The sequence below is a fragment of the Mirounga angustirostris genome, unplaced genomic scaffold, assembly GCF_029215605.1.
Source record: "Mirounga angustirostris isolate CCGP_5_RB_7025 unplaced genomic scaffold, mMirAng1.0.hap1 SCAF_1, whole genome shotgun sequence".
In the NCBI taxonomy this organism is placed as follows: Eukaryota; Metazoa; Chordata; class Mammalia; order Carnivora; family Phocidae; genus Mirounga; species Mirounga angustirostris.
Genome location: NW_026991709.1, coordinates 147,442,131 through 147,465,320, shown reverse-complemented (window position 1 = coordinate 147,465,320; position 23,190 = coordinate 147,442,131). Strand labels below are relative to the sequence as shown.

Here is a 23,190-nt window from a genome sequence, read left to right as displayed (position 1 = left end):
CCTGGGTGGCTCAGCTGGTTAAGTGTCTGCCTTCAGCTTAGGTCATGATCTTGGGGTCCTCGGTCTGAGCCCCGCAACGGACTCCCTGCTCAGTGGGGAGCCTGCTTCTCCCTCTCCCTCTGCCTCTCCCCCCAGCTTGTGCGCACTCTCTCTCTCAAATAAATAAAATCTTTATTTAAAAAAAAATTTGCAGTGTGGAGGGTTGGTAAACACTTCTCTTTGCTCCTCCTCCAAAATGGCAAAATACTGTATTTAAATCCTTATATATTAAATGCCGAATCTTCTACTGCAATTATAATAATATATTTACTTATGATTGATTACCCTAGCATGTCTGGGTTAATAATATTCTTTTTATATAGTGCTGACTTGGTTTACTAGTATTTTATTTAATATATTGACAGTGAATAGGAAAAACTGGTTTTCACTTTTTTTTGAATACTTTTAACAGTTTTGTTGAGATTCATATACCATAGAATTCACCCATTTAAAGTGTAGAATTCAATGGTTTTTAGTGTATTTACAGATTTCATATAACCATCACAATTAATTTTAGAACATTCTCATCACCCAAAAAAGAAACCCATTAACAGCAGCCACCCATCTTCCCTCACATGTCCCCCTAACCCTAGACAACCACTAGACTACTTTCTATCTCTATAGACTGGACAATTCTGGACAATTCACATAAATGGGATCATATAATATGTGGTCTTTTGTGATTGGTGTCTTTCATTGAGCATAATTTTTCAAAGTTCATCCATGGTGTAGCATGTATCCTTCCTGTTATGGCTGAATATCCATGGATATACCACATGTTGCTTATTCATTCATTAGTTGATGGACATTTGGGTGATTTCTGCTTTATGATTCTTATGAATATGCTGTTATGAACATACAAATTTTTGTGAGTATATAGGTTTTCATTTCTCTTGGGTATATACCTTGGAGCAGAATAGCTGGGTCATATTACAAATCTGTGTTTAACCTTTTGAGGAACTACCAGGTTCTTTTAAGATTTTTTTTATTTATTTGAGAGAGAGAGAAGCAGACTCCCCACTGAGCAGAGAGCCCGACGTGGGGCTCAATCCCAGGACCCTGAGATCATGACCTGAGCCGGGGGCAGGTGCTTAACCTACTGAGCCACCCAGGCACGCCCCAGGTTGTTTTCTAAAAGACATTCCACATTCCTACAAGCAATGTATGAAAGGTTCAATTTCTCCACATTCTCATCAACACTAGTATCTCTCCTTTTGATTGTAAACATCCTAGTGGGTGTGAAATGGTATCTCACTGTGGTTTTGATTTGCATTTCCCTGATGGTTAACGATGTTGAGCACCTTTTTCATGTGCTTACTCGCCATCTGTGTGTATCTTTTCCGGAGAAATGTCTATTCAAATCCTTTGCTTATTTTTAATTGAATTATTTTTTATTATTTTTACTATTGGGTTGTAAGAGTTCCTTATGTATTCTGGATACAACTCTCTTATCAGGTATATATGATTTGCAAATAGTTTCTTCCAATTTGTGGGTTACCTACCATTTCACTTTCTTGATGGTGTCCTTTCAAGCCCAAAAGTTTTTTTAATTTTGATGAAGCCCAATTTATCTTTTCTTCTTTCATTATTTGTGCTTTTGTGTCATACCCAAGAAACCATTTCCTAGGGGCGCCTGGGTGGCTCAGTCGTTAAGCATCTGCCTTCGGCTCAGGTCATGATCCCAGGGTCCTGGGATCGAGCCCCACATTGGGCCGCCTGCTCAGCGGGAAGCCTGCTTCTCCCTCACCCACTCCCCCTGCTTGTGTTCCTGCTCTCACTCTCTCTCTCTCTGGGTCAAATAAATAAATAAAATCTTAAAAAAAAAAAAAAAAGAAACCATTGCCTAATCCAATGCTATGAACATATACACTTATGCTTTCTTCTAGGAATGTTCTAGTTTTAGCTCTTATCTTTAGCTTTATGGTCCATTTTGAATTGATTTTTGTGTATAATGTGAGTTAAGAGTTTAACTTCATTCTTTTGCATGTGAATATCCAGTTGTCCCAACACAAATAGTTTGAAAAAACTATTCTTTCCTCCATTGAATTGTCTTGTCACCATTGTCAAAAAATCAATCGACCATAAATTTAAGGGTTTGGGGGTTTTTTTTTTTAAGATTTTATTTATTTGACAGAGAGAGAGAGAGCACAAGCATAAGCACGGGGAGCGGGAGAGGGAGAAGCAGGCTTCCTGCTGAGCAAGGAGCCCGACGTGGGGCTTGATCCCAGGACCCTGGGGTCACGACCTGAGTGGAAGGCAGACGCTTAACCACTGACTGAGCCACCCAGGAGCCCCAATTTAAGGGGTTTTTTTCTGAGCTCTGAGTTCCAGTCCACTGACCTAGATGTCTATCCTATGCCAGTACCACATTGTCCTGACTACTGTAGTTTTGGAGTAAATTTAAAATCAGGAGTATGAATCTTCCAACTTTGCTGTTCTTTTTCAAGATTGTTTTAGCTACTTACATTTCTTAAATATGAATTTTTAAATTTCCATATGAATTTTAGGATCAGCTTTTCAATTTTTGCAAAGAAGCCCACTGGAACTTTAATGGGTATTGTGTTGAATCTGTAGATTAGTTTGGGAGTAGATTACCACCTTAACAATATTAAGTCTTTTGATCCATGAGCATAAGATGTTTCTCCATTTAATACTTAACGTCCTTCAAGAATGTTACATCGTTCTAAAAGTACAAATTTTGCTCTTATTTTGTTAAATTTATTGCTAAGTATTTTATTAGTTTTGATGCTATTATAAACTATTTCTTTTACATCATCTTTGCTTTTGGAGTTCTAAAATAAGTTACGAAGATTTCTATCTTTTTCTATGCTTTTGACATTTTATGTAACATGGGAATTTTGATGTGTAATGAACTTGACTATTCAAAACTATTTGGGCTAGGTTCCTTTTTTAGGAAAAGATATATTCTACCTTCTAAATTCTTATAAACCAATTATAGGGATTTATGGGAAATCATCCTTGCATTTAGACTTTTACATTTATTCCTATAAAGACAAGCACAGAATTCTCATAATTTTTTAAGTTATCTGTATCTGTAGTTACATCTCTTCCTTATTATCAAGGTTATCTTTATAAAGCTTCTCCCTTTTTCTTTCTTTTTTTTTTTAAGATTTTATTTTTGAGAGAGAGAGGGAGGGAACACAAGTAGGGGGAGAAGCAGAGGGAGAGGGAGAAGCAGACTCCCCACTGAGCAGGGAGCCTGATGCAGGGCTACATCCCAGGACCCTGAGATCATGACCTGAGCTAAAGGCAGATGTTTAACTGCTTAACTGAATAAGCCACTCAGATGCTCCCTCCCTTTTTCTTGATTACAACTGCCAAGTGTTTGTCTATTTTAAAAGTTTTTTAAAAGAACCAAAATTTGGCTTCTTACTGATCAATAAGTTATACCAATCAACTACTCTTGTTTTTCCTAACTTATTAACTTTTGCTTTTCTCTTTATTATTTTGGGGTTCCCCCCAAATTTTTGGACTTATTTTGTTCTTTTTCTAGCACTTGAGTTGAAAATATAGTCCATTTATTTGCCATGTTCTCTCATAAGTATGAGTAATGCTACACATTTTCCCTAATGCTGCTTTAGCTATATTCCCTAAGTTTGGATGTATATTGCTTTAAAAATCAATTCTTTAATAATTTATAAATTCAATTTTGATTTCCTATTTCGTCCAAGAATTAATTAGAAGTATATGCTTTTTAAAATTTCCAAGTAACACCCCAATGTTCATAGCAGCAATGTCCACAATAGCCAAACTGTGGAAGGAGCCAAGAAGCCCTTCAACAGATGAATGGATAAAGATGCGGTCCATATATACAATGGAATATTACTCAGCCATCAGAAAGGATGAATATCCACCATTTGCATTGACATGGATGAAACTGGAGGGGATTATGCTAAGTGAAATAAGTCAAGCAGAGAAAGACAATTATCATATGGTTTCACTTATATGTGGAACATAAGGAATATCATGGAGGACATTAGGAGAAGGAAGGGAAAAATGAAGGTGGGGAAATCAGAGGGGGAGATGAACCAAGAGAAACTATGAACTCCGGGAAACAAACTGAGGGATTCAGAGGGGAGGGGGGTGGGGGGATGGGTTAGCCCGGTGATGGGTATTAAGGAGGGCACGTATTACAATGAGCACTGGGTGTTACATGCAAATAATGAATCATGGAACACTCCATCAAAAACTAATGAAGTACTGTGTGGTGACGAACATACCATAATAAAAAAAAATTCTAAGTAAATAGTTTGTTTTGGCTACCTTCTTTTGTGAATTTTGATTTTTGGTCAAATAATATACCCTATATGATTTCTATATTTTAAATTTTGTGGAGAGTCTTTTTATGAGATACATATGATAGATTTTTATAAACATGCCATAGGTGTTTGAAAACAATTAGTACGCTTTACATCAGGTGCAAAGTTTTACACATGCCTTTTGGGCCAAATGTGTTAATTATACTACTAAAATCAGTTATATCTTTACTTAATTTTTGTTTATCTGTCCATTTTTGAAGTAGATGCATTTCTATATCTCATTAAGACTGCAAATTTATCAATTTCTCCATATTTTTCTCCCCTTTTGCTCTATGTGCATTTTGCCAAGTTATTAGGGATATAAAAGTTTATGACTCATTTGTGGCTTGATATAATTTGAATCCATATGAACTATTCTTCTTTGTTCTGTTTAATATGATTCTTCTTGAATTCATTTAATATGATGCTTCTTGAATTCATTTTTCCTGATAACATTATTACATTCTACTTTTCTTTTTTTTTTTTAAACATCAGGGAATTCTTTTTTTTTTTTAAGATTTTATTTATTTATTTGAGAGAGAGAGAATGAGAGAGAGACAGCACAAGAGGGGGGAGGGTCAGAGAGAGAAGCAGACTCCCTGCTAAGCAGGGAGCCCCATGTGGGACTCAATCCCAGGACTCCAGGATCATGACCTGAGCCGAAGGCAGTCACTTAACCAACTAAGCCACCCAGGTGCCCTATACCCTACTTTTCAATTAGCAGTTGCTTGCAATAACTTTTTCAATCTCTCTTTATCATTTGACCCTAAATATGTCATAAATAGAAGCTAAAGTTTTGCAAACATTTTTAAAAATATTTATTTTATTATTTTTAGTTATTATTATTATTATTAATTTATTTTAAGGGGAGAGAGAGAATGCAGGGAGGAGGGGCAGAAGGAGAACAAGAGAGAGAATCTCAAGCAGACTGCACTGCTGAGAGGGGAGCCCAACTTGTGGCTCAGTCTCACAACCCTGAGATCATGACCTGAGCCAAAATCAGGATTAGGAAGCTTAACCCACTGAGCCACCCAGGCACCCCTTTGCAACCCTTTTTAATTTAATTTAATTGAAACCAGAGGTTTTAATTAAGGTATTATAACTGAAAAATATAACGTTCATATTTTTTGTGATTACTGATAATTATGTACTTTCTACTTCATTACAATTTAATGTTTTTAATTTGCTACACGACTTCTTCTTGCTTTTATCCTTTTTCCTGCCTTTTATTGGATTAAAAAGTGCATTAAATTTCTATTCTTCTAGAAATTACCCATAAAATATTTCACTCTCATTACATACCAATATTATTTAGACACAACCAAAATTTTTATTGGTTTCTTTATATACTTATATTTCTTTTGTCCCATTTCTTTCTTTTCTTTGGGCTTTTAATTTTTCTGGACTGTGTCATCAATATTGCCTATGGAAGAAAACTTTCTCAGGTCTTGAATGCTTTAAAAATGCTTTAAAGGCCTTTATTTTGCCTTCTTTCTTGCATATTCTTTTACTTAAATATAAGACTTTGGGTTCAAAATCTCCAAAGTTTGAAAGTATTCCATGATCTTTGAGAATCCAGTAGTGCCACTATTTAAACATGCAGCTTATTCCATCAATTGATTTCCATCTGTTTTTCCTTCAGAGGAAGGAACTGTCTAATCCATAGATGGTATACCTTCTTGTCCGGTGCTAGACTTACTCTGCCTCAAAATATATCTTGTCTGACATCATCAGGGACTTTTTGATGGTAAAGTTGCTGAGTTAGCCACCCTGAGCCAATTACTATCCCTTTCTTTTTAAAGATTGTATAACTTTGTATTATCATGATTACTTTTAATGACCTGTGTCATTCAAGTTCCTATTGTAGATTAAGTAGGTTTCTAGAGACATGCTTTTATTTTTGGCCTATGCAAATATTCATAATAATGAGTTCTGCTGTAATAGAATTCTACTATTTTCAGTGATAAATAAAAGAATTAAATTGTTCTCACTTAATAATGTTTCAAGTATTTCATTTATATCACTTGTTGCTAATACAACCATCAGACACTCATAATAGTAAGTTGAGATTTTTTACTAATTTTTCTAACTGACCTGGACACAACAGGGTGTCCAAAAGGTCTAGAAACATAAACAGTATATTCATTGTACTTTTTCAGAATAAAAAATAGATTGGACCTATTGCTTTAGGCTTAGAGGTATTTCACCTGAAATATTTTCTGGGAGTTGAAAAAATATCCTAAGAGTATATTATTTGAAAATGTAATTAATACTTCTAAAAATGTGCTTCTAAAAATGAATTCATCCTTATGTTTTTTGACTTTTCAGACACTCTGTAATTATTTCTGTTTGCTCCAGTCTGTGAATCATTTAGGTATATTTATCCAATTTCTGTATGAGAGAGTTTACATACAAGACATCATGAGATTTGGACTGGAAGCCCTGGATTCAAGGCTCAGCCCAAACACTTACTACATGCTATGTGAGTGTGAGCAAGATTCTTAACCCCTCGTAGCCTTAACTTCCTGCTATGTAAACATAAGATAATAACACCTACTTTATTTACCTTCATTTAATGAAATAATATATATATAAAAACTCTCTGGTTTGGACATTTTTAGCCAGAATGGTTGTTTGCTTAGATAATACCATCAGAGTCTTAAGTTTCAAACATTGAAATATATGTATAGTATAGGGAACAAGTCTTGCTTCTGTCTGGGGGCCTTAACATTGCCAGATGAACCATCACATGTCTTGGTTTCTAACTGGAACCAAACTTATTTCTTAAATGGAAATCCGGAAAGGCTGTTATTTATATTTGGGAAAATTCAACTCATTATCAGGACAACAATTTACAGGGGACTTAGCCTCTCCACATCACATATGGCTCCAGTTAAGCTAAAAATCAAGAATATCAATCATCATAAACAAAGGAAAGGTAGGAGAGAGTCCAAACAAATATTTCCCCATAGCTATCAAATACTGTGAATGAAAAAACAAAAACAAAAACCTATAGTAACAAAAACATTTTTGTTTTTTACAGCATTTTACTATTTCTAAAGAGCTTTACATACATTATTTCATTTGATCTTCCTAGCAGGTAGGTTTGGCATTCTTTTTTTTCTTCCATAATTTACAAATGAAATTGAGATTTAGAGAGATGATGTTACATCCATGAAGTCATATACCTGGTAGACAGAGGTAGCCCTTGGGCCTTTGGCTATTAATATTAATCTACTCAGAGAGAAGCTCCCATAATGGACCCTCACTAACCAACGCTCCAAGCCAATCACCACCTTCCTTCTGTAGAATGTCCCCCTGCCCCGATGCTGCTGCCTAGTCTGGCCCTGACACACCTTGCCTCCACCACGTGAAACACATGCTTACCAGGAGTCAGTTATGTTTGCTCCCAAATCTGTGCGTGCAATTTTACGTTACTGTAATTATTTAATTCCAATAAAATGAAACTGATTAAATGAGCGCAAAAAGAAATACGGTTGTCACTTCTAGGAGAAATATATTGACTACTTTGGAAAAATTAGATAAAAGCAAACTGCTAAGAGAATTTTGGTCAAGAAAAGTGCAAATAAAGCCAACAAATATTGGCAGGAAGTAGCCATAAAAATCTAGATATATTTTGCACTGACAGCTTGAAAAAAACTCTTATTTTAAATACACAAAACCAAGGGTGCCTTGGTGGCACAGTCAGTTATGTGTCTGACTCTTGGTTTTGGCTCATGACCTTGTCAGGGTCATGAGGTTAAGCCTCACCTCGCCTGGCTCCCTGCTCAGCGGTGAGTCTACTTAAAACTCTCGCTACTTCTCCCTCTGCCCCTCCCCCACAACAGTATCTCTCTTTCTAAAATAAATAAATAATAGATCTTAATAAATAAATACACAAAAACAGGACACTGTAACCAATGTATTATAGGTAGAATGTGATACCAGGGAACTCCAATTAGTAAGCCAATAATCAAAAAAAGGCCTTAGCCCAATTTGCAAGATTATCAAATTCTGTATTTTAGTAAAATACAAAACATAGTATGTCTATCACTGCTATAGATCTTTACCAGACTTTTTTGATTAGCTACCCTACTAACAGCCCAAAAATACCTGGAAAAAGTGTCTAATATACTACAGATTCCAGATTTCTCCCCACAAACCAGAAGGTCCCCAGAACACATGGGTCCTGCTTGGTGAAGGGAGAATGCTGCCCAAGAATTTGCTTTTCCAGAACTTAATGCAAAATATAATATACAACATTGCCATTCTTTGCTATTGTTGCCACTATGTAATAGGAGACTCCAGCATAGAAAGGCCTCTCTGCTGAAATAGGCAGGGGTCTGAGGGAGGCAGTTAAAATGCTCTGCAGGATAAGGTACTAGAAAATGTTCATCTTCTCCTGGTGAGTGGCTTCCTTGCCCAGAACACAGGGAGAGGAAGAGTGACATGACAGGGGGAGGAGTCTCAGGGGGAGGCAACCATACCTAACCCTGAACTTGGAAGTTGATCCCCAGCCTGTGTGCCTCTTGGGTTCTCTCCAATTTTTCCATAAAAGTGCTACACACTATAACCCTGTGTTAGCAATGTTTAGGGAAGTAAGGGAGGAGAAGCAAAGAATTCTTTGGGGCAAAGAATTCAACCAGAGTAAGAATTGAAAGTAGGAGAGGATCAAAAGAATGCAGTCCTCTGGAGAATCCTTGGAAATCGTAGGTAGGGTACAGGATGGCCCACAATTACGTGGGATGAGACTTGAATTAGTTTATTAACAAAAGGAAAAAAAGAAACCGTAATCTCAGAAGACACAGTGCTTGGGTATGCCTAGATTACATGTTTATGGAACTTATGAACAACAGACTTTCCCTGTTTGGCAAAAGGCAAATCGGGACAAAGCCTACAAAGACATTTTTATTATGCCTACCTTTGAATGAAAGCCAAGTGTCCAAATATCATTCTACAAAGCCCTAACTGTGCTGGGTATTTCTAAAAACATGGTGGTAAGAAGAGGTTAGGGGGTGCCTGGGTGGCTCAGTTGTTGAGTATCTGCCTTTGGCTCAGGTCACGATCCCAGGGTCCTGGAATTGAGCCCTGCATTGGGCTCCCTGCTCTGCGGGAAACCTGCTTCTCCCTCTCCCACTCCCCCTGCTTGTGTTCCCTCTCTCCCTGTCTCTCTCTCTCTGTCAAATAAACAAATAAAATCTTAAAAAAAAAAAAAAAAAGAGCTTAGAAGTCTGTAGACTTGGCACTTAAAGAGAATATCCTCTTCAGGTACTTAGTATTTGTACTTCAGAGCTTTGAAAAGCAAAGTACATAATTATTACTCAGTATAAATCTGTGATAAGTTAATGTTGAAATTTCGCTGAGGAAAAAAAACACAAAATGCCTGTGTATTTGGGTTCCTTTGATCATCTATCTGCTTCGATTTTTCATAACTTGAAGTATTTGCTCCCTTCCTTCCTTCCTTTGTTTCTTTGCTTCATTCCAGAATGATTGTAAGTACACTTACAAAGACAGGGAGAAAAGAAAACTGGACACTGACGGACAGGTTTCTCAGATGAAAAAGAACAGCTTTCCAGGAGTAATATAACTGTTTTTGCTTCTAAGACCAGTTAGGCAAGTCTCTGAGGATTCTTCTAAATAGACACTGTGATACAAAGCAACACAGGTTGACAACATTCTGTAAGACAGACGACAGTGAGTGTCATTTCTGCCATTTCCTCCCCTGGCTCTCAGCACAGGCTGATGACATCACCCCCACACACAACTCAGCAAGACCAGTTCTCGAGAGGGTGGCAGGTGGCAGGAACAAACTGAAATGAAATACACATTCTCAGTTCCTCTGCTGACCTGATTTGATCCAGGGTTGGACTCTGGAAAATCTAGAACATCACCCTCCACCGCGTTTCCGTCAAACCACTGACAAAAATTGGGCAGCAATAAACACATTGCTGGGAAAATGAACACTGTGAGCTCAAACGCCTAATTTTAAAAGTGGATCATGACCAGATCCAGGAAGGCCCTGCTGCCAGGCATCTGCCTTTCAGCTGCTTGTTCAGGCAGTGGTCTAAGAGGTCCAAATTAGAAGTAGGTGCTGAGAAGGCTGGGCAGTACCTATTTGCCAACCGGCATGAAAGTAGTTTAATAATTTAACATGTATGCATGCAGTTGTGGACATCAGCTGGATGTCAACCCTCTAACATATATAACCAAATTATAAAAAGCCAAAGAATGTTGATTGGATTTCAGACTTTTTAAACTTGAACTTTAGGAACTCCGCTTCCAGTTTCAGGGTGAGAGTCCAGGTGTGTTGTTTACAAGGCAGACAGTAAACAAGGTGAAATGTGATCAAGTCTTCCCTTTAAAACTTCCATAGGCCCCGCCGGTCCCCGTTGTTTATTGCGAATATGTGATCAGCCCAAGGCAGTTGATGGACATCTGCCCTGCCACGTGGCCTCTGAAGGGAGAGGGGACACAAGGTACCATCAGTTTGTTTCTAGCACATCCTCCTAGCACCCACGTTGTAGCAGGCCCAACTCTCCTGGATCACAGCACCAAAGGCATAACCCAGGCCACAGACAGCACTGACAGGGGCACGAGGAAAGTGCGTGCCCAGCTTCCCTGAGTCCTGGGGTTCCCATTCATGGGAACACTCTTCAGGCTGGGTTCCACTTCATTTAACTGAAAACCCAAAATAGCAGAGGCTTAAGCACATGGAGTTCCTTGCGTCAGGTAACAAGACCAGAGAGGGGCAGTCCGTGGCCCCAGGCTCCCTCTATCATTCTGCGCCACCAGCTGCAGTCCATCCATATGGCAAGGTCAGCTCATCACACAAGATGGCTGTGGCACTTCCAGCAGCCCGTCTCCTTCCTAGGCAGCAGGGAGGAAGTGGAAAGGGGAGGAAATGGACACTCCGGAACCGAGTCGGCTTCCTTTAAGTGATCTTTTGGAAAGCCCCCTCAACATTTCTGCCTATGTTGCATTGGCCACATCCAGCAAGAAAGACTGAAACGCAGTACGTTCTTCCAGCCAGGCACATTGCAGCCCAGAATAAAGCTGGAGCTCTGTTTTACTAAGAAAGGAGAGGATGGATATCAAGTGGCAACCCACAATCTCTGCCCAAATCCCAGGGCACAGAAGATTAACACAGAGAACAGCAACTGCTGATGTATTAGGTATGCTGGACTAACCCAACTCAGAAGAGGAGCCAAAAATTCAGTACCACCAGATGCTCTCTCCAGCCAAAACGGTTCAATTTAACTTTTTAATACGAGACACGAATTCCTTCCTTCATGACTCTGCCCTTTCACTTGGCACTAACTTTTCCCAAAAATGTCCCCTAAGGTGAAACAATCCAGGTCACGTATGGCTCTACCTCTTTTTTTTTTTTTTTTAATATTTTCTTAACTCATTGTTTGGTTTTTTTTTTTTTTCATCATAATTCCATTCACATCATCGTCCCACTGCCTGGGCAATCAGAAGTGAAATATCTACAGAGCAGCCTTGACTGATTTTTCTTTTAAGATAAGCGGTCAATGCATGTATCATATGACCTCACTGATATGAGGAATTCTTAATCTCAGGAAACAAACTGAGGGTTGCTGGAGTGGGGGGTGGGGTGGGAGGGATGGGGTGACTGGGTGATAGACACTGGGGAGGGTATGTGCTCTGGTAAGCGCTGAGAATTGTGTAAGACTATTGAATGTCAGATCTGTACCTCTGAAACAAATAATGTAATATATGTTAAGAAAAAAAAAAGAAGAAGATAGCAGGAGGGGAAGAATGAAGGGGGGGAAATCAGAGGGGGAGACGAACCATGAGAGATGATGGACTCTGAAAAACAAACTGAGGGTTCTAGAGGGGAGGGGGTGGGAAGATGGGTTAGTCTGGTGATGGGTATTAAAGAGGGCACGTTCTGCATGGAGCACTGGGTGTTATGCATAAACAATGAATCATGGAACACTACTCCTAAAACTAATGATGTAATGTATGGTGATTAACATAACAATAAAAAATTAAAAAAAAAGATAAGTGGTCAATGTAGATTTTTTTAAGTGCAGACAGAAATCTGAATTTTCATGTGAAATATGACAGCTAATTTACCTTTTTTAGAACAATAGGTGGGCCTCTATTTGACCAGGTCCTAAACTCTACTTGGGCTAAGTGTCCACTGTGTCTTGGCTTTTGTTGTCATATGGATGCAATTCTTTCCACAGAGCATCCTGCCTGCCTTTTCCTCCCTGTCCTGCCTCCTTCCCTCCCTCTTCCCCCCGCTGCCCCACTTCCATGTATCTGTTTGTAACTGAAGTAACTGATTTTCTTCCTACTGACCTTCTACAGATTTCTTTCCTGAAATACTCCTCTGTCCGATACTTCCCTTTCAACATCTAGTTTTGATATGCAACTATAGACTCTCTTCCAAAATCAGTCCTACATCTTAAAATACATCCCATTTCTTCCCCACCACCCCTTGATTCTCAGGAAGCTCGAACTAAAGAAAATGCATTAAAAGTCTCTATAATGCCTTCTCTAAGCCTCTAGCAAGAGGCTGCCAATCAAGACCACCAGCATTTAGCGAGTCAGGCGGTCTTCTGGGCCACTGATAATGGCAAAGACAATAGGCACTCAGCCTCCATGTTAAAGGAACGATAAGAAATAAAAGGTATTGTGACAAATTCAAGAACTGTCCCTCAGCTAAGGTAGAGCAATTGCTACCAGTGTTTCCAAATTTGGTAAAGATAAGCTAGAAATTCATTATACTTTCCCGAAGAGAATAAATTTTATACAAAATATGACACAAATTCACTTTTTAAATCAGTGGGCTTATATTTGCCACCCTTGACCTCCAGCACATACTGAATTCCTCCCTAATTGATTCAAACATAGGTCTCTTGTCACAGCACTTGGCAGGGGCACGAAGCACATTGCAGACACTCAACAAAGGCTGAATGACTGATACTATCGCCTGGTCAATGGACTCACTTGTACTCTTCACGGAGGAAGGAGGCTCAGGACTGTCTCAGAAGCTGGATAAGGTTAAGGAACTGAGAAATACTACCTTGGTTATGATGAAGGGAAGATCCAATCATTCTTTTATCTCCAATCAGTTAGAGCACTGTGGTTTTTATAACTAATTTGTTATCAATGAAAACCCTGGCATCATGAAAAATTAGCTTTGGTGTACACTTTAAGCCAGCGTTAGTGACTTCTACATTCATGAGTGATTTTAGGCCACTTATCAGCAACCACGGAAACCGTACTTCACCGGTCCATGTTCTGCATGTTTTCAATTGGCCAGATTTGCTTATTCTTTCCCTGTAAAAATACTAATAAACATGGTATGGCTCAAACTGTACGCCTAACCTCCATAAAGGAGTCAGAATATAGGAGAAAGAGCATGGAATTTGGAGGCAGACAAACCTGGGTTCAAATTCTGACTATGCCACTTACTGGCTATGCGTTCTTGAAGAAGTAATAAACATTTTTCTGTGTTTAAACTTCTTGAGTCTCAGTTTCCTCACCTGTAACATAGGATAATAAAACCCATTTCACTTTATTATGAAGAGCATAAAATAATATAAAGTGCTTAGCACATTTCCTGGCCCACAGCTGAAGATTACAAAATACCACCAGCAATTCCCTTCGCTCACTTATTGTGCGCCTCAGTTCAGAATGTGTTTCCTCTTTTTAGCCATAAAGTGGGTCAACTCATATTTACCAAATATTCATAGTATATTTAATGCCCTACACAGTACTTGGATATACTAAGAAAATTTGCAAGTTCTCAAGTATAAAATTGGGTAGATGGGCAAACTAATGTAACAGAAATTCAGTTAACATAATTTATAGGTATAATTTATACACATTTCTAAAAGCCAGGGGCGCCTGGGGGGCTCAGTTGGTTAAGCTTCTGCCTTCGGCTCAGGTCATGATCTCAGGGTCCTGGGATTGAGCCCTGCATTGGGTTCCCTGCTCAGCGGAGAGTCGGCTTCTCCCTCTCTACCCCTGCCCCCTGCTTGTGCTCTCTCTCTCAAATAAATAAAATCTTATAAAAAATAAATAGAAATACACATTTCTGAAAGTCTTCTGAAGCACAGGTTTTTAGTACTATAAGAAATTTACACCATTGGTGGATAAAAAATTTGTACACGCATACATTTACACCACTGTAGCACCTCCATATGGCAAGGTCACTGCACCATCCAAATGTCAGACACATTTATAGCAAAGGGTTTAATCTCAGGATGGATGCCAAGGAGAAGCTCATTCATCCATTCAAAATACATGTACTGGACTTTTGCTGTCAACCAAAATGAATCTACTGAATTTATTCTCCACCTAAAATAACCAAAACACAGGACACAGTATAAACAACAGTTTTTCAAGAAACTCTGTATCAAAGGATAGCAATCCCTCAAAGATGGAAAATGGAAAAGAAATGCAGTGAGCCCTGCGATTGCCCTAGCTCACTGCCTTGAAAGAGTTTCAAGGAAAACACAGGCAGAGCTCAGCAGACTCCCTAAGTTAAGCAGAAAAAGTTAAGAGCCCAAGGCAGTTAGAGTTCACAGAGTACTGGAAAGAGCTTCAGAGAGAGGGGGATCTCTAAAGAGCTCTTGGGTCCTCCTCCAGTATTTAGGACAATACTGATGAATGTAAGGAAACCACCCAAAAGGTTAGAGGAACAGTACACAATACCCACACAGGGCTGGGGATAGTACCTGTATATGTCTCTTGTTGGTTCTGCTTCGCTGTGGAACACATGCAAATATACGGAAAGGAATTTGTTATAGGGAATTGGCTTATGTAATTGTGAGGGATCACTAAACAGCTTCTGTAAGACTGTACCTCCACATCTGATGAAGAGTCCAGTGGGACGGTAAGGGAAAGAAGAGAAGATCCAAGCAAGCTGGAACCCTACATGCATAAGCTGGAAACTCAAGGATGGACTGAAACTCATGCTCTTTCTTATGGCCTCTGTGCAACAGTATACAGCAGAGGTGGAACCTTGTGTCCCACCCAGCAGGGGGTTAGGTGTATCAGTTTGGGTCCTTTGAGAGGCAGACATCAAGATGGGTTTAGATGTGCAGGAGATTTAGTGGTGGAACACCTGTGGGGGAAAGAGGAAGGAGTCAGAGGAGGTGACCCTGTGAAGGAGAGAGGAAAGAAGGGGTGAATAAGAAGAATCTTGGATCTCAGCCCAAGGCTGGGAAAGTTCAGCCAGGCCCATGGAGAGTCCATGATGAAAGTCGCCCATCAGTTGAGTCCCTCATCTGGAGAACGGGCCTGCGCTGCAGGGGCTGGGGCTGTTGATCAATTATGCTCACTGAAGCAGGAAATCTGAGGGGCACATTCTCACCCGCCCGCCACAGCCGGATGGATGAGGACCCAAGGCTCTAACCAGAGAGCACGTTTTCATATCTAGCAGATATAACAAACAGCTGCGTAAAGCCCACCATTGTCTTCGCGGTAGGCAAACTGCTGGGGATGCTGTCCACTACATCACAGTGTCCCCTTTATGAGGGCCCAAGAAAAACAGCTCCTGTGGCTCAGGGCCAGGCAAAGTCATTCCTCCTGCGCAACCGGTATGTTTTTATCCTGTAGCTATACGAATTTTCTCGCTGGTTTTCTCTTTGTCTTAACCATTAGGAAATTAAGATCCAGACCTGGGGTCTATCTCTAGCTTTGGGGCTTTCATTTTTCAACTCTTCTACCTTTTTTCTATTCTTTCCTGCTTCTTTTAGTCAATACTACTCTTCTCTGCAAGTGATCTATGCTCCTTTCTGAAATAAGGCAGGAAATAATCACCTTCTACTAGGCTAGTACTACTAGAACTAAAAAGACTAGATTTTAAATGCTTCAGTTTATTCCTTTTTTGATAACTTTGCATATAAGGTCAATCCCTTTACTCTCAACCAGCCCTGTCTAATAGAAACAGTGAGCCGCCCACATGTAATTTTAAATTTTCCAGCGGCCACATGTTAAAAAGTAAAAAGAAACAGATAAAATGGAAACAATTTAAATCTTTGAAAGGCCAGTGTGTACTTTATATGCAGAACCTATATTAATTTGGACCAGCCACACTGCAAGTGCTCAGTGGCCACATGGGGCAAGTGGCTCCTGTATTGAACAGTGTCAATCTAAAAACAAAGCTACCAATGACCAGAGAGTCCAAAAAATTTTTAAGATAACAATCACAATTGTATCTAACCTATATAGTTGGCTTTTATTGAAGATTTCTGAGGTTCTAGGGGTTTCTGATTCAACACTAGGAAGTAAAAAGGAATTCTCCTCCCAAGGGTAATGACCATGAAATCCCTAAGATACTGGATTTTTTTTTTTTTTTTAACTTCTGTATGTATCTTTGTTATCTGATTCTTCACTGGACCACCCTTGTCTACTTCTGAAAAACAATGTAATATAAAACGGTTATGGACATCTAGTAGGAAACAGCTATGCATTTTGTTTATCCTATACTTCACCTATAGTAGTGTTAAAAATTACTTTAAAGCATGCTTGTAGAGCTGTAAGACCAAAGAACAGAAACCACCGTAGCTGTGATCAACAAATGGACAACAAAAAATGCTTGATTCTCCTTGTTTTGGAACCAGCTCTAACACCTTACACCTAAGTTTGGGTTAAAAAAAAGTATTATTCATTTACATCAAGATTGGAAGATTAAAAATGTAGTAAAATTCCTGAGAGTTATGAATTGGATTTTTTAAAAAGATTTTATTTATTTATTTTTGAGAGAGAGAGAGAGAGCGTGCACACGAGCTGGGGGAAGGGGCAGGCAGAAGGGAGAAGCAGACTCCCCGCTGAGCAGGGAGCCTGATGAGGGACTCGATCCCAGGACCCTGAGATCATGACCTGAGCCAAAGGCAGACGCTTAACCAACTGAGCCACCCAGGTGCCCATGAATTGGATTTTTTAAGGCAATTTATTTAACCTATGAGAGCCTCCATTTCTACATATCTTCAACAGAGTTATAACTATATCACAGAATGGCTAGGAAGATCAATAATACTGTGTGTAAGTCCAACAGGCAAATAGTAAGCATTCAGTAAGAACATTATTGTTAATCACAAAAGATTATTAAATCCAGGTATTCTTAATTTGGGGTCTACAGACCCCGGGTCCATAGATAAAACTGCAGGGTTGGGGGAATCCCAAAAATTGGATAGTAAAAAAGATTACATCAATATTTTCACTAGCCTCTAAGCAAAATTTAGCATTTCCCCATTAGGAATACTGGCAACACCACAGCGGTATTAGAAGAACCTGCCACTTTGCACTAATAGAATAGGTATTTTCATATTACATTTCTGATGTCACAAGTCTCTCAAAATATCTTTCATCACCTTTTTGAAATTCTAGTACTTGTTAGACCTGCTACTAGATCTTGTTAATTAATGCATTAGCAAAGAAACGATACTGTGTTATCAACGTATTGTTTTTAATTTCAGTATGAGTAGTTTGCTTTGTAATCCTCCATGTTTTGTTATGCACTTAAAGCATTATTCTGAGAAGGGGTCCGTAGGTTTCACAAGACTGCCACGGCACAAAAAAAAGTTAAGAATCCCTAAATTTTAGTCTCTCTCTTTCCTTCCAGAAAGCCAACCAAGTTTGATAATTGAGCACCTGCCTGGGTGAACCCACTCCCAAAGTCTCAGGTTTGTTTTCTGTGTGTAGCTCTCTCGATAAGATGTTACAGCCCTGGTACCTGACTCTGTATCAGTTAACCTCTTTGCTGAGCTCACTTTCAATTTACGTCTGGCACCTACCCTATTCAAGGTTCCGTGTCCAAGCTGACAGGCTGGTTTTTTGGTATGTTCGGACGACACATCCCGGCCCCCGCTGGATGTCGGGCCCTGGTGAAGCGGGGCAGTGATTCTGCGGTGTGTTCCCAGACCAGTAGCACCTGCATCTCCTGGCAGCTTGTTAGGTTTGCCAATTGTCGGGTCACACCGCAGACCTGAAACAGAAGCTCTGAGGTCCATCAGTCCGTGTTTTACCAAGCCCTCCGCGAGAGGCACGCTGGAGTTTGAGAGCCACCGCGCTCGGGACTCGGAGGGCAGACCAACCCGGGGCGGGGGTTGGGGGTGGTCAGGGGGCCCTCTCACCTCCAGCCCCCGTGGGGACTAACGTGGCTCGCGCCACTGGGGCCAGGGGCCGGGGTCAGAGGGGGGGACGGTACTGCGACGCAGGAGGTGATGAGCGGCAGCTGACGAGTCGAAAGCCAGGGCCAGGGTACTTGTTTTGCTTCTGCACCCTGGTTTTACTTATACTACCCCAGGCCTCGACGGGGACTAACGAAGAATGTCCCCCCATACTGACCCCTTGGCGCCGCCGCTGTTTGGCGAGAGAAAGGGAGTCAAGGAGAGCGCCCGAGCGCGGGGAGCGCACAGTCCCCAAAACCCGCTGGCTCTGTCCGGACGTCTCCGCAGCCCCCTGAACCCTTCCCCGCCCGGCCACCGGCGCCGGAGGGCGTGCTCCCTGCCGGGAATTGCGGTCCCATAAGCCCGCCGGCCCCAGGTTGGATGGCCTCTGCCGCCCCCAGGAAACTACATGTCCCAGGATGCCCGGCGCGGGTGGGTCACGAGGGAGGGGCGGCGGGCGCGGCTAAATAGCCTCCGTCGGCCATTTTGTGGGAGAAGCCACAGCGCCGCCTCTTCTCTCGCGTCTTTGCCTCCGTGGCCGCCGCCTCTTCCTCCGCCTCCTCCTTCGCCTCTTCCTGCCTCCTCCCGGCTTCCGCCGCCGCCGCCGCCGCTCCAGCCGAATCCCAACCCAGGGGCGAAGCGTCTCCTTATTTATTTACGTTTTCTCGCCACTGCAGCCTCCAGACACGGTGATCCGGGCGGGCCCCGCAGGAATTTTATCCCCTCACCGGCCTCACACTAGTATCGCATGTCCACTATCCAGAACCTCCAATCTTTCGGTAAGATCCGGCCGCCCCCACCCGCCGTCGCCCGGGCCGCAGCCCCGAGGGCCCCCCTGCTGCCTTCCCGCACCCCGAGTGGGGCTTTGTCTCGGCGCCCAGAAGATGGCGACTGGGCCCCCGGCGACCCCCTCCCCGAGGGCGGCCGCGGCCCCCGCTCCCTCCCCGCGGAACCCCCTGCCCGGTCCCTGCCCCGGCTCCCGCCTCGCCCCAGCCGCCGCCGCCTTTGCGAGCCCGGCCCGCCGCTCCTGGACCTGCCCTTCCCTCGCGAGTGGGCGCCGGGCCGGGGGCTGGGGGTCGGCGTCCATCGGTGGTCGGAGCGGGTTCCGAGCAGCTCTTGCGGGCGTTTGGTTAAAGAAGCGGACCCGGGCCTCTGATCTGTCACAGGGCCGCGGTCCGGCTTCTCTGTTGGCGTAGTAATTTGTAAAATTACGCCTCTTGACAGATACGTCTATGTGCGTATGTGTATATGTAGGTATCTTCTTCTTTTTTACTTGTTAAGGGCACCGTTACGGTTAAATGATTGGGGTGGACACGTTTGAATGTTTCTGTTGTCATCAGAATGTAATCGAGGTGACGCACATTTTTATAGTAGCTGCAAAATTACGGTTTTCAAAACCGCTTCTCTCATTAGAGGACTACGTTCAGTGATACCAATCTACCTGTAACACGGTTTCTATTCGGTGTCCGTGGACGTAGCTGTTTATATTTTTCCTCTTTTTGTGAGAGTACCTTGGTGGTTTTGTTAACACCCCACCCCCATTACGCCCTCCCATCCCCACCCGCAAAAATAGCAGAGGCACTAGAACCTTCTTTACTGTCTAGACTGTAGTGTGCCCTGCATCTAGAAATTACTTACTAAAAGATGTTTTTCTGCTTTGGAATATTTTTTGTATCCCTTTGCAGACCCCTTTGCTGATGCAACTAAGGGTGACGACTTACTCCCGGCAGGGACTGAGGATTACATTCATATAAGAATCCAGCAACGGAACGGCAGAAAGACACTGACGACTGTCCAGGGCATTGCAGATGATTATGACAAAAAGAAACTTGTGAAAGCTTTCAAAAAGGTAAAGGTGTTGGGAAGAAAAGGTTAAACTGTAGTTATTTGATGCACTCCTGAACAGGACACCTTTACTTGACTCTTAATTAGTGTGGGTGAATGTTGTTGGACCCAAGAAAGCTGTGTTCATTCTCTTAACGCCCAGATATTTGTGTTGTCTCCCATTTTAAAATAATATTTTCATGGCTTTCAAACAAAATGTGAAATACTCAGTTCTTGATGTTCCAAGTAAAATCATTTCCGTTATGTTTCCTGCTGATTCATTTGCAAATTAATTTGGTAGCGTTGGGTATTACAGGAGACAAAACCTGTTTCTTAAACATGATCAGGTCTACTGAAAGAGTCAATATTAGTCTTATAGTGAAAATAAAACCTCATTGTATCTGACTTTAGTTATGTTATAACTAAACATATATTTCTCCAGAAATTCGCCTGTAATGGTACTGTGATTGAACATCCTGAATACGGAGAGGTTATTCAGCTTCAAGGTGACCAAAGAAAAAACATTTGCCAGTTTCTCTTGGAGGTGAGTGCTTGGGTGCTTTATGTACAACCTTGAGATTGCTTCCAAAATTGTGTTCAAGGGCAGCATGAATTATTTCCTCCGTAGTGGAAAAAAAAAAAAGAAAAATCATATGAATGAGGTAAATTGGTAAATTGAGAGAGAAATACAAAGTTGGTACTTATTTTGAAGTCAGTAGAACCTTTATTCATTTATGTTGTCATTCGAATGACCTGATCATTCCTGTATCTACGTGGCCAGTTGAGTTTTGGGCATGTCAAGGTATGTAAGTGTGTGTGGAATTGTTTAGTGTTAACACTTAACAGGGCAAGTAACAGTGTTGCCATAGACTATTAACAATGATTCTTTTTATAATCAGCACTCCATGTTTTCTTGGTGAAACATACATTTCTCAGAGTGATTCTGTTACATTTTGTTTTGCAGGTTGGCATTGTCAAGGAGGAACAGCTTAAGGTTCATGGATTCTAAAATGAACCTAAATACGTGGAGAATTTCTTGAATAATTTTGTTCTCTAAACCCAGTTTGGCTGCCTTGTGAAATGATTCTCTGCAGTAAACGGACTTTTCATGTATTTAATCATTCAAACTCCCATTCACACCTGCATGATTACAGAAAACATGGGGTATGTAGGCTAGTAACACATAAAAAAATTGCAGTAAGATGGTAACGAAACCCCGTATTCATCTTAACATGTTTCCAATGGAAAATACTTTGTTTTGAGTGTTTATTTGTTTATTGTTCAGTTTATTATTTTTCACTTGATTAAATGTTTTTTTTGTTGTATTAAACCATGTATGTTGCAGCTTAACAATAAAGAAACATCTATGAATCCTTTTGTGAGCAATTAGGCTCCCAAATCTAAGCAAGTAAATACACATATTTTGTCTTTCATAGTTGGAGTTCTCGTTCTGCAAGTGTTTATATATTTTTTTATTTTATTAAGGGGCGCCTGGGTGGCTCAGTTGGTTAAGCGTCCAACTCTTGATTTCAGCTCAGGTCATGGCAAGTATTCTTTCTAATTAGTTTTCACCTACTGTTAAACCCAAAGCTGGAGGGGAATGTTTGTTATATAACTTGTGTTCTTCATTTACTGACTTAAAGGTTAGAATAGGAACCAGGAGTATAACCTCGCCAAGAGCCAAGATTTATCAGAATGTAGTGTTAAACTTTCAAAGAGAATATGAAGTATAGTTTAAATTCAGAAGTGTTAGCACATAGAATGCTTTTATGTGTTTTTATTGATGATGTTCCTGGGCTGCCAACATAAATCTGTCCCTAAGTGCCAGGTAATGCAGTAGGCTCCTGACAGATGATAAATTCAGTCACAGGCACTGTTCTGCAAGTGTTGGTGGGTGGGATCACTGTCTAACAGATGGAAGACGGAGGTGCAGAGATTACCTAGAGTGCCAGGAAGTGACTGACTTAGGGTGCCAGCTCAGGACTTCGAGGCCAGAAAACCCATGTTCTTTCACTACATCATGGTTCTAGTATGTGTTTCACCAAAGGAAATGAGAACCATGGGTGACAATGCGTGGGGGTTGGGGCAGCTCTTCCAAGATTTCTGCAACTCATCTTGAGTTCCACGCTCCTGCTTTTTATTGAGTAGGAATAATTTGCTCCATTATACAAGCCGTCATTAAATCCATTTCACCAAGATGAAGAAATGCATCCATAAGTGCATACTCCAGCTTAATGAGGTGGAATAATAATGTGAAAAATGTCTCACTTGGGCCACTACATTCTATACCAGCTGAACCCTTGCCTCTATTCTGATGATACTGCTTTTGGTAAAGCAAAATCGGCCTCCATCGTCTACCTCTTAAAGACACTGAAGTAATAGGTTTTGTTACTTTCTCACCCGCTGCTGCTCCGAGGAAGACTGGCACTGTTAAGTGAGTATATCAGAATATAGTGCTAAATTTGGGAGGCTCATTTCTGAAAAAATCTGACCAAGAAGATCAAGCAGTTTAGGAGCATTTTCCAACTTGAGAAATCCTCATTTTTCTACCTGTAACGTTTTGTAACGATTCCACCTCTAGTTGAGAGGTGCCATGGAAATAGTTTATGAAAATGATAAAGCAGAGATCTAAGTTAACGTGTATGTTCAAGAGTTGCCTCTTCATTGTAATGTTTTAAAATAGATACGAGAGCCAGGCTAGTGCCCAGGAAAGAATTGATCATGTAAAACTGAACAAAGAAGGTGGAGGGAAGAGAGAAACCTTCTAAGAAAGGGCCCCCCCATCTTGGCACCCATAGATAAGCTCTCCATCCTCAGTGTGTCAGGCCACTCCCACTGGCTGAATCAAAAGCCTT

General features: G+C 41.0%; 1 protein-coding gene and 1 long non-coding RNA gene across 4 annotated transcripts; one reads left to right on the top strand and one right to left on the bottom strand.

The window, feature by feature from the left end:
* Positions 1 to 1,459: 1,459 nt before the first annotated feature.
* Positions 1,460 to 18,999, bottom strand: LOC129045399 (uncharacterized). 3 transcript variants are annotated; one of them, XR_010411059.1, is made up of 4 exons: positions 18,690 to 18,999; positions 18,137 to 18,327; positions 13,806 to 13,876; positions 1,460 to 10,812 (listed from the first exon to the last, which is right to left on the bottom strand). It is a non-coding gene; the product is annotated as an uncharacterized LOC129045399 (long non-coding RNA). The 3 variants fall into 3 exon arrangements; XR_010411060.1 differs by having other exon boundaries at positions 13,776 to 13,876; positions 18,137 to 18,999; XR_008505090.2 differs by having other exon boundaries at positions 18,137 to 18,999.
* Positions 18,990 to 21,706, top strand: EIF1B (eukaryotic translation initiation factor 1B). The gene is made up of 4 exons (XM_045904006.3): positions 18,990 to 19,290; positions 20,197 to 20,360; positions 20,778 to 20,879; positions 21,300 to 21,706. Exons 1-4 carry the CDS (start codon positions 19,260 to 19,262, stop codon positions 21,342 to 21,344), a joined length of 342 nt encoding a protein of 113 aa, XP_045759962.1. The 5' UTR covers positions 18,990 to 19,259; the 3' UTR covers positions 21,345 to 21,706.
* Positions 21,707 to 23,190: the final 1,484 nt, after the last annotated feature.

Excerpts from the sequence above, each read along its gene's own strand:
- EIF1B (XM_045904006.3), top strand. The coding sequence starts at position 19,260 with ATGTCCACTATCCAGAACCTCCAATCTTTCG. Across the intron at positions 19,291-20,196 it reads CCAGAACCTCCAATCTTTCG|ACCCCTTTGCTGATGCAACT; the intron begins GTAAGATCCGGC and ends ATCCCTTTGCAG. Across the intron at positions 20,880-21,299 it reads TTTGCCAGTTTCTCTTGGAG|GTTGGCATTGTCAAGGAGGA; the intron begins GTGAGTGCTTGG and ends TTTGTTTTGCAG.